Source organism: Megalobrama amblycephala, linkage group LG15 (genome assembly GCF_018812025.1).
Source record: "Megalobrama amblycephala isolate DHTTF-2021 linkage group LG15, ASM1881202v1, whole genome shotgun sequence".
NCBI lineage: Eukaryota > Metazoa > Chordata > Actinopteri > Cypriniformes > Xenocyprididae > Megalobrama > Megalobrama amblycephala.
In genome coordinates this window covers 19,947,940-19,959,953 of record NC_063058.1, presented here as the reverse complement: position 1 = coordinate 19,959,953, position 12,014 = coordinate 19,947,940, and the positions used below count along the sequence as shown (strand labels likewise).

The 12,014-nt window shown below is 41.2% G+C and overlaps 1 protein-coding gene across 2 annotated transcripts in view; it reads right to left on the bottom strand.

Annotated features, from left to right (window-relative positions):
- Positions 1–1,189, bottom strand: part of LOC125247585 (interferon-induced GTP-binding protein Mx-like) — a 35,717-nt gene extending 34,528 nt beyond the window's left edge. For both annotated transcript variants that reach the window (XM_048158964.1, XM_048158963.1), the window contains exon 1: positions 990–1,189. In XM_048158964.1, coding sequence (XP_048014921.1) covers positions 990–1,051 — 62 coding nt within the window. In that variant the 5' untranslated portion in view covers positions 1,052–1,189. The remainder of the gene's footprint in view (positions 1–989) is intronic.
- Positions 1,190–12,014: the final 10,825 nt, after the last annotated feature.

Here is a 12,014-nt window from a genome sequence, read left to right as displayed (position 1 = left end):
CATTTTATTTCTAAAACACTGATTACACTAACCGCAATGTAAAAACAGTAATCAAACTTCTTGGTTTCCCAAAAGCATTGTTAGCCAACTAACATCACAAGTTCTGTCATTACTAACATAGTTCAACAATTTGGTGTTTCCCGAAATTACAATACATGAATTACACTTACTAAAAAACAGTAAAATGCTGCAAATCTTTTTTTCTTACACTTGAAAGGTGATTTATACCTTTACAAAGCTTTTTTTGTGGATGTAAATTTAATTTACACTTGCAACATTATGTACACCTTCACAAATTTTACCCTGCGCATACAAATCTTTTTGGCATAATTTGACCTTCATACAGTTCGTTATTCCACACTGTTTCAGTTTTCTTTTTTTTTATTAATATTAAGTTTTTTTTTTATTAATATTAAAAAATCTAATTTAGGTAATGCGTTCATCTTATCATCTGCCTTTTGTTATATCTTATATAAGCACAAAACTTTGCTTGGACAGGAAAGTTTTATGATAAAATTAATACATAAAAGAAAGTGCACTTGTTACGAACACAAATTAAGCATGAAAAAAAATATTTATTATAGACTATTATTATATAATTGATTAAACTACAAAGCTGCCACGGTGATATGTATACTTACAATTACAATTGTTGTTATTATTAATTATTTCAAAGTAAGGTGTACAATAAAAGTATGTACTTAACAGCTCCAGCTCTCTGACACCCGATGTATGTATCAGTGTTTGAATTTGCTTATTTCCATTTTATTTGCTTCTTCCTAATAGTACACTTAACTGCACTGCATTAATAAAGTTGACTTGTCTTGTAAATAAATGTACTTTTCTATTTTTGTTAATCCAGAGCTTATAACATGACATAAGCCAGGCTTCTAAAACCATAGAAATATTTGTTTCCAAATAAATTAACAACATATTGACTATTTCAATTTCAATAGTATAATAATAATATAAATAGAATTTATACCAACCTTTCATCCTGAGAACTATCGTACTGAGAACTATCACTATCTTCATCATCATAAGTGGACATTTTCTGGAAAATAAAAAGAGAAAAAAAATTCTAGTTCTAAGAATATTTGATAATGTCCTTCCTTTTGGATGCCTCTTATATAATTCAGGTTTTACCCAAACAGTGTGTTTGTAGTGATACTGATGAGAAATAATAATAAAAAAAAGTTTGCAAGACTGTATTTAAAGTGTGTCACACCCATTATGTAAATTCCAGTAGACACAGATTGAACAAGTCAGACAGGTTGGCTCTTGTTAATGGTTCCATATCAGTATCAGGCCTGATAACAAGCTCATGTGGGGAGACCGGGGATGGTTGTAACACTTTTTGCTTCAGCACCTATAACTTGCTGAAATTTTTTAGCTTGAGTTCTCAAACTATTATAAAAAAGTACCCACATTTGTTTACTACAAATGGAACCAATTCAACCCTCTACAAGAATATCCTGAATTTGTTGGATTATGCAGATTCCATGCACTCTCATGGTCTTATTCTCTTTCTTGATTTTTACAAAGCCAACGATTGAATACAGTTTTCTTTTAAAATCACTTAAGTTGTTTCTACGTTTTATAAAGGAATAAACAGTTCTGTTGTTATTAATTTTGACACTTCTCATAGTTTTGATGTACAGCATGGTGTTAGGCAGGGTTGCCCTATTTCTCCTTTTTTATTTTTATTAGTTCCTAAGTTATCTGTGAGCATTGTTCAGAATCAAGAACTGAAAGAAATTTCTGTTTTCGGGAGGAAAATTAAAATTTCACAGTTAGACAATACCACGTTATTCTTAAAAGATGAAACGTGTGTCAAAAGCATGTGTGTCCACAGTGAAATACCTAGGTATTTATATTACTAAAAATCTTCTGGCAAGACAACACTTAAACTTTTCAGCTAGGATAATTAAATCTAAAAATATTCTTAATATCTGGATACAGCAGCACCTGTCGATATTTGGTAGAGTCCTACTATCAAAGGCAGAATGTCTTTCTCATTTTGTATATCCATCTTTATCCTTATTTGTTGAGAACAGAATTGCCAAAGAAGTCAAAAAGATTTTTTTAGATTTCATTTGGAAAAATAAGTCTCATAAATTAAAAAAGAGGTGCTCTCTAAAAGCAGAGCAGAAGGAGATATTGGTTTCCCTTTCAGTCGGTCACGTTCGACGTACGTCAGTAGTGACCGACGAATTGGGATATCGCTAGAGAGCCCTATCAGCTTCGAGTGAACTAAAACAAGCCAATGGAATTGGCGTGCGATATTTGCATAATGCGCACCGCCTCCGACAGGTGTATATAAATAGGAAGCAGATGCAATCGCACTCTGTCTTTCGCTTCGGAGCCAACAGTTGGTGTCCAGCTTCAGACTTCACAAGAGTGAAACTAAACAGCCTTGGAGATTCAGCGTCTGTTTGTGTTGGCGTTAAGGAACAACAGCGAGGTCGCGAGCTTCCCGGGGAGCCTGAGCTTAAGCTCTCAACTGCTGTTTTAACAGCAACTGAATTCCCATATAAAACGCAGTTGTATGTTGCGATTTGGGCTGGTTCCTCCCGGTGTGTTCGGGGAGTGGTGTACCTGAACACATCGCGTCACTCCCTGTGTGCTTCAGCACGAGAGAGCTGACTCTTCCCCTTCTAAAAGAGCTTCACAGACAGACACTGCGTCTTTTTCAAGACGTCATTCTGTCTGTGCGTTTCTGGAGGCGGTCGTTTCCTATCCTCACTGACGGCCACAATCACTTTCTCTCATGTCTGCTTAGCGTGCTGAGACTGTGTTTGTGGGTGGTTCATATTCTCTTATGAGAATATGCCCACGTCGGCGCATTGTTTGTCTCGCCTTTCTCGTAAGGGCTTGAGCGTTCAGCGCGCCGTGTGCCGTCGAGCTGCCGGCTGACAGCGTGCGTTGCCATGGCAACCCTGCGCGTCGTCTGGCGCTCTAGATGCATGGTCGAGACTCAAGCGCCTTTAATGAGGTGGAGTCCCCTCACTTATTCCCCGATCTAGTTTATTTTTCTGAATAAGAAAAATACTACTTTGGTTAATAAGCCTGGGTGACCAGAGGATCACAATGGGGCTATACCCGCCGAGCCATTCTCCGTGGGCCCCCCACTCCTCTAGTGCATCGCAAACATGTTATGACTATGTCCGTGGGTGGTTCATGTTTAATAAAACATGGCCACGTCGGCGCCCAGTGCGCCGTGTGTCGTCCAGTTGGACGACCACGTTCACTGTCCAACATGGCTGGTAGCTTCTGCTTGGATTGCTGGTCCTTCTCATGAGGGACCTAGCGTCTTAGTCGGAGCTCCAGCAGAGGATCAGATGTCGACTGCTACATTGGAGAGAGTATTGTTGGGCTCTGAAAATGAAGATGATGCTGAGCATCCCACAGTCGTGATGTGCTCATGCTGAATCAGATTCAGACTTGACAACCATGCTTTCCCGGGCCCCTGGGGGCGTTGTGTGACGCGCACTCGCCTTGCCCCGCCCCCTGTGTCCGGACGTGCATGGAAAAACTTGGCAGTTTTGTAGCCTCTTTGGTGTTAAATATGGAACGCCAAGGGGGCCATAATCTGCATTACAAGTTTTTTCTATCTCACTACCCTTTAGGGTGGGGTCGCAGTGCTACAGGCACACCACCTCTGCCCTGCATGGGTCTTGGCCCCCGGCAAGTCCGTTCCGTGGTAGGCCAAAGCACTCATTGCATGTGGGTAGTTCTGAGTCAGGGTTGAGCTACGCATGATGCAGGTCATAGCGCAGGCCTCTGGCCATCTCCCATTCACACTGCTACCTCGCAGAGTCTGACCACACTCCGGGCCGCTCCCATGCCGTCCGAGTCGGGTCCCCGTACTCTGCTTGCGGCTGTCAGCGTGCGAGGCCCTGCCTTGTCACGCGCAGCCCCCCTCACATCGCCAGCAGGTGGCAGTGTGATGGTGCAGGTCGCGCCCCGTGCACCGTCTCCCATACGCACTGCTGCCTCGCAGAGTCTGACCACACTCCGGGCCGCTCCCATGCCGTCCGAGTCGGGTCCCCGTACTCTGCCTCGCTGCCCCACCCCCGGTGCGTCTGTGGTGCCTTTGGTCCCGCTGGCTCGGTGTCTGGAAGCGTGGATAGCGCTCCCCAGCCTGTCCAGCTGGCTCATTCGTACCATCAGACTCGGCTATGCGATTCAGTTCGCCCCGCGTCCCCCGGTTTTCAGGGGTGTCCACTACACTCAGGTGTCACTGGACAACGCACCTGTTCTCCGGGCGGAGATTGCTGTCCTCCTGGCGAAGGATGCAATCGAGCCGGTCCCTCCAGCCGATATGAAGTCGGGGTTTTACAGCCCCCTACTTCATTGTACCAAAAAGGGCGGTGGGCTATGGCCAATCCTGGATCTGTGAACCGGTACCTTTACAAGTTGCTGTTCAAGATGCGCAGAAGCGCGTTTTCGAATGCGTCCGTCCCCGGGATTGGTTTGCAGCGATCGACCTGAAGGACGCGTACTTTCATGTCTCGATTCTGCCTCGCCACAGACCCTTTCTATGGTTTGCGTTCGAGGGTCGAGCATATCAGTACAAAGTCCTACCCTTCGGGCTGGCCCTGTCGCCCCGCGTCTTCACGAAGGTTGCGGAGGCGGCCATTGTTCCCCTCAAGGAACAAGGCGTTCGTATTCTCAACTACCTTGACGACTGGTTGATCCTGGCCAGCTCGCGAGCGCAGTTGTGCGAACACAGGGATATGGTTTTAGCTCACCTCAGCCGGTTGGGGCTTCGGGTCAACTGGGACAAGAGCAACTCTCCCCCGGGCAGAGGATCTCTTGTCTCGGTCTCGAGCTAGACTCGGTCGCCCGGACTGCGCGCCTCACCGAGGAACGCATCCAGTCGGTGTTGACCTGCCTGAGCACACTCAAGCGCAGGACAGCGGCCCCACTGAAAGTATTTCGGAGGCTCCTGGGGCATATGGCATCTGCAGCCGCGGTAACGCCGCTCGGATTGCTCCATATGAGGCTGCTTCAACACTGGCTCCGCGGCCGGGTCCCGAGATGGGCGTGGCAGCGCGGCACGCTCCGTGTCCCCGTGACACCGAGCTGCCGTCGCACCCTCATCCGGTGGTCGGATCCTTCATTCCTGCGGGCCGGAGTACCCCTCGAACAAGTGTCCAGGCATGCTGTGGTCTCCACAGACGCCTCTGCCACGGGATGGGGGCCACGTACAACGGGCATGCAGTGTCGGGTCTTTGGACGGGGCCTCAGCTGCATTGGCATATCAATTGCCTGGAGTTGCTAGCAGTACGTCTTGCACTGGGCCGCTTCAAGGAGCTGCTGTCAGACAAGCACGTACTTGTCCGCTCGGACAGCACTGCGGCCGTTGCGTACATCAACCATCAAGGTAATCCCGTCGCATGTCGCAACTCGCCCGCCATCTCTTGTTGTGGAGTCAGAAGCATCTGAGGTCCCTTCGGGCCACTCATGTCCCAGGTGTGCTCAACCATGCAGCCGACGAGCTGTCACGGCAGCCTCCACTTGCGGGCGAGTGGCGGCTCCACCCCCAGGCGGTTCAGCTGATTTGGCAGCATTTCGGCGAGGCCCAGGTAGACCTGTTTGCCTCCCCAGAAACTGCCCACTGCCAGTGGTTCTATTCCCTGACCGGCGGCACGCTCGGCACGGATGCCCTGGCACACAGCTGGCCCCAGGGTCTGCGCAAATATGCATTTCCCCCAGTGAGCCTTCTCGCACAACTCTTGTGCAAGGTCAGGGAGGACAGGGAGCAGGTCTTGTTAGTGGCGCCGTACTGGCCCACTCGGACCTGGTTCTCGGACCTCACACTCCTCGCGACAGCCCCTCCCTGGCCGATTCCTCTGAGGAAGGACCTCCTGACTCAGAGACGGGGCACCCTATGGCACGTTTTTTTTTTTTTTTTTTCAGATTTTTCTGACATGATAAATATCTTTAAAATGAATTGGCTTAAAAGATGTCTTGCCAATCCAAGGTCGATTTGGTATTTTATCCCCAACCAAATATTTGAAAAAATTGCTTTATTTTAAACTGTAATTATTTACCTTCTAAACTACCTATTACCTTGTCCAAATTTAATCAGCAATGTCCCTTTCTTGGAAGCTGTGTTATGTTCATAGTTTTTCACCTCATAAATGGAATAACAGTGATATCGCTGTCAAAAATAAATCTTTATTTTTCCCCAGGTGGTTTCAAAATAATATTAACGGTATTCTGTCTTTATTTGATGACTCAGGTAACCTTTTTACTTGAGCAATTTTTATATGAGCGATTTATGACTTACCACAATTTCCTGATAACTCAAAGAGTTTACCACAGTGATTAAAGCAATCTCACCAAGGTTAATTCATCTTATTAAAAGCCACTCCCTATAATCTAAGCAGAACAGTCACAATACAATTTACATTGATCTTGATCTTTTGGGCAAGAAATGTACCAAAGACACGTATGCCAGATCTTTCAATTCAAGAAAAAAAATCTCCAAGAGGAAAGTTCTATTGGAGATCTTTGGTAGAAGATATAGATTGGAAAAAGGCATGGCTTTTATCAGGAAAATACTGCATATCCAATAAAGCTAAAGAAATACATTTCAAAATTTTACATAAAATATATCCTGTTAACTCTAATATTTCTAAATATCTGGACATTGACAGCTCATGTGCTTTTTGTAAACTACCAGAGGAGACATTTGCACATCTATTTTATGATTGCCCTATATCCAAGCAATTTTGGTCTGACCTTGGCTCCTATATATTAAATTCTGCCACTCATTCATTCTGTTACTCATTCTTTCAGTCTAAAAGACATTATTTTTTATTATACTGATGACAAAAATAGACCCCTTGAGTACATTGTTAATTTCTTTATTTTATATGGCAAATTCTTTATTCATAAACAAAAGTTTGAAAATAATATTCCATCCTATCGCCATTTCAAAACTGATCGGAAAGAGATCAGAAAACTAATCCATATGAATCAAGCTGTTTAGTCCATATGCAGAAGCTCAACCGAACCTAAATAACCACAAGAATAAACCTCTTTCAGAAGCTCAAACACAAGAACATGTGTTGTGTGACACACGAGAATGAACCTCATTTGTTATGCAGCACATGTGAGTTTCTTGTGCATTATTCAAGTTCGGTTCAGCTTCTGCTTATGTTCGCTGATCAATGTTTACATGTGAGTAAAAACCTAAATTAAAGGGTTAGCTCACCCTAAAGATTAAAATAATGTAATTAATTACTCACCATCATGTCGTTCTACACCCGTAAGACCTTCGTTCATCTTCAGAACACAAATTAAGATATTTTGGATAAAATCCGATGGCTCAATGAGGCCTTTATTGCCAGCAATGCCATTGTAAATCTCAAGATCCATAAAGGTACTAAAAACATATTTAAAACAGTTCATGTGAGTTCAGTGGTTCTACCTTAATATTATAAAGTGACGAGAATACTTTTTGTGCACCAAAAAACAAAACGACTTTTCAACAATATCTTGTGAAAGCCGATTTCAAAACACTGGTTCAGAGCTTTACGAATCGAATCAGTGATTCGGATCTCCTATCAAACAGCTTAACTGCTGAAATCATGTGACTTTGGTGCTCCGAACCGCTGATTCGATACGTAAAGCTCCGAAGCAGTGTTTTGTAATTGGCCCATCACAAGCCACTTCATGCCACTGATGAAAGAGAGAGATGTACAAATAAAAGAGGTTTCACACTCTTCTTTGTGACACCTCTGTAAGCAAAGAATCTCGGTGTGGACCATATTTTAGCCTTTCAGAATGAACTGGTTAATGAAGACAAAGACAAACATTCTGTGTCAGACTTAAAGGGTTAGTTCACTTTCAAATGAAAATTAGTCCAAGCTTTACTCACCCTCAAACCATCTTAGGTATATATGACTTTCTTGTTTCTGACGAAGACATTCTGAGAAATATTAATAAATATCCTGACACATCTAAGCTTTATAATGACAGTATACGTTACCAAACCAGTATGAGCTGAACAAAGTGTCTCCATCCACTTCCATAATAAACATATTCCACACGGCTCTGGAAGGTTAATAACGGACTTCTTAAGCAAAATTATGCATTTGTGTAAAAACAAAAATCCATATTTAACAAGTTATGAAGTTAAATATCCCGCTTCCGCCAGACAATTACATAAAAACGGAACTGGCGTCGCGTCAGTTATAGGAAAGGCGTAGGATGTACAGCGTAAGCTTTTCTGAAGAATACGGAAATCAGTCTGGCGGAAGCAGGATACTTAACTGGAATAACATGGAATAGGTTTATGATGGATGGATTAAAACACTTTGTTCAGCTCATACTCATTTGATAACGCATTACTGCCATGAATCAGGAGGATATTTATTAATATTTTCTGATTGTCTTCGTCAGAAACAAGAAAGTCATATATTCCTAGGATTGCTTGAGGGTGAGTAAAGCTTGTAATTTATAGTGTATGGCAAAAGTTTTGAAACAAAGCCATAAAAGATAAGAATTTAAAAAGCAGGCATGCATTAAAGACTTCAGACATTTTCATAATATTTGCTTGAATCAGTATACATTGTGTGCATATGGGTGTGCCTAGTATCTGAAGGGCAGGATCAGAAACATTTCTTTCATGCAAAACATTTCATTTTTTGGCCATGTTGCTTCTGCCCGTGGGCAACTATTGCCAATCACACATGTGAGTCATTCTATGAAACGGGTGCCATTTCCACTTTGCATTTTTCAACATTTTCATTAAGAACAAACTTTTTTTTAAACAAACCTACAACTTGAAAGATATGTTAATCCTCCAAAAAACATATTTTCCCACCTCAGGCACAAAATCTTTATTAATATTATCCTTTTTATTCAGGCAAGGAAGCCATTCTTGTACCACTCCGTCACGGACAATATGTATGCCATTGGAGTAGTAAAACAAGAAATAGATTTTTAAAATCTAATGTTTTCCTAATAGTAAAATGTCCCTTTTTTGGAAACCATCAATAGAAAGTCTGTAATTTAATAATTTTTTTTAATCTTGAAATATGATTTTGATGTTTCAATGGCCTCATTGTTTGTACTGAAAAATGATTTCACTTAAAAATACAAATAAAGTTAAATTTATCTGATTAGTCCACACAACAAGAACATCATTCAATATTAATTTATGCAATATTTCATTTTCTTTCCATAAACTTTTAACAAAATGACCCTGTGACGGGGTGGTAAATGTGACGGGGTGGTAACTGATGTGACGGGGTGGTATGGACAAAGTGTTTCTCTATATGATCTACTGGTTTTAAACTTTAAAAACTGGGGGAGGGGAGACATTTAAATTGAGTAAAAAAGTTGTGAGTGATATAGTTAGTGTGTGAGTGAGTGAGTGAGTGAGTGAGTGAGTGAGTGAGTGAGTGAGTGAGTGAGTGAATGAATGAACCAAACAGTGTTGCCAAGCCAATTTACATAGTTGCCTGCTTTTGTTCTTGGTGGCTATAAGGCTCAAATAATGTCACTTCGGCTTTGAGATGTCATTTAAAGGAACAGTGCATTATTTATAGATAAAACAAGTTATTGTGACGGGGTGGTAAGTCAAACTGAGGGACGCGCACAAATCATAAAATATTTACAAAAAATATAAGGTTTATTGTGAATAAATATATTTTGTGTAAACAGGGACCCAAATGGCACCTGTTTCATAGAATGACTCATGTACTGTACCGCTCTTTAATGGAAAAATATTAAAGTTAATAGTAAAGTTAAGTTATTAAAGTCTCGAAATATCTCGTTCACACAGCAACTTACAGTAGCGTCTAGAACACTGTGAACATGTAACGAGAGTCAAGCCCGTAGTAACCATAACGACAGTGACCAACGTAATATCAGAGATGGCGACGTCCATAAAACTGAAAAGTCTCATCACTTTTGACATGACATGAGACCGAATGAACCGCGAGTGTATCCATTCAAACTTCATTAACCAACAGCAGCATGTAAACAACACGCGATAGCCGGAGTGTTTAACTGTTGCACTCGTGTTTCACATCCTTTGCGACGTCTTGCGCATGACACGGAATTTGAATTTGGAAAAGAAACACAAAACTGACGGGAGAACAGTGGAGGTGGAGAACAGTGACTGGATCTAACACCTTAAGATGACGCACAGCTCATATATCTGTCGCTGTAAGTTACCAAAAGTAAAACCACACACAAAACAACTTAGAAGAGCGGCTCTCTCGCACTATGACGTGACAGACAACTAGTTCAGTCCTGTTCCGTTCACTCAGTGCGAACCAGGTGCGAACATTCCGAGAATGCAGTTGTGAGTCAAAAAAATTTATGGGTGTGAGTTTGGTTAATGCGGTTGTCATTCCCGTTAATAACTGTAGGCTACTGTGTGTGTGAACTAAACTGTATTAAGGATTCAAATATAGGAATGACAAGGACCCACTTTATATTAAATAGCCTTAACTACTATGTACTTACATTTAAATTAATCATTTGATACAATGCACTTATTGTGTACATACATGTTTTTACATTGTACTTATATTTTAAAAACACCTGCATGTAATTACATATGTAATTAATTTCTGTAATTACATTTATAATTACACTGTTGACCCATCCCTTAACCCTTACCCCAACCCTTAAACCTACCCATACCACCAAAGCTTTCCCTAACCTTACTCGTATCCCACCTCAATAGCAGCAAAAGTGTTTTGCAATTCAATATGAACCCAATAAGTACATTGTACTTATTTTTGATGTAAGTACATAGTAGTTAAGGCCACTTAATATAAAGTGGGACCAATGACAACCTTATTCTGCTGCTGTGTGAACGTGGCCTGTTAGTACATGTAATTGCACATACTGTAAAAAAAATGTGCAACCCAAATATTTTTGCAATAACAAGTTATAATTAATTTTTCATATTTCCTTTTGAGCTAATTTTCTGTACCATTCCTGAACAATTTTTACAGTATGGCAGGGCGCATTATCCTGCTGAAAGAGGTCACTGCCATCAAGGAATACCATTGTCATGAAGGGCTATACCTGGTCTGCAACAATTTTAGGTAGGCGCTACGTGTGAAAGTAACATCCATGTGCTATGATTCCCAGCAGAAGATTGCTCAGAGCATAAAACTGCCATTGTAATTTCATAATCAATGTTATTCACTTCACCCAGGGGCGTAGTTTGTGGGGGGGTTGGTTGTTGAGAAACATGAAACATGAAAATCACAGTTGATCAAATGGAAAAATATGTAGAATATCACCAAAAAGAGTATGACCAAAACAACGCGGGTGGTGCTGTACTGTTTGAATGAGAGCACGGGTAGCACCAGAAATGAAGAGAACCGCTGCCCAGCCAGCTGGTCAAAGAATGACGTTAAAAGGAATAAACTAAAGCATGTACTGAGAAGGAGGTATGAGAAGGTTGTGTAGGCTAATAGCTAAGTAACACTCCACATATATTTTAGCTAGCTAATCCATTGCAATTTAGCCATAACTATCAGTGTAACTGTAACCAGTTACCAAAACAGCCATCTGTTTTGTTAGTTCATTTTTTAATAGTGTCTGTAATTATCAATGACAAAAGTATTCACATCAGTGTTTGTAATTCACACATTTATGCCAAAAATCCTAATATTCAAAGTAGTTGCGCTGACATTGCATTATTCTTTAAGATTAATTAAATATTTAACATTGTAAAGGCAGTTATCACATTCATTCAACTATTTCAAACACTGAAATAAAAGAGCACCAACACTCACAACTGCAACCAAAATATATAACAAACATTTATTTCAAAATTTCACATCCTGAACCCTGATTGGGACATCCACAAATAAAAAATTCATACAGTAATCTAATGACAGCTTATGACATGACAACAGTCAAGAAAGTATTTTAGTTCTGTACTAAAATGTGTAATGTCAAAAAACTGATAAACAAGGAATACATATACACACACACATAATTAAAAGACATTTCTTTTAAATGTA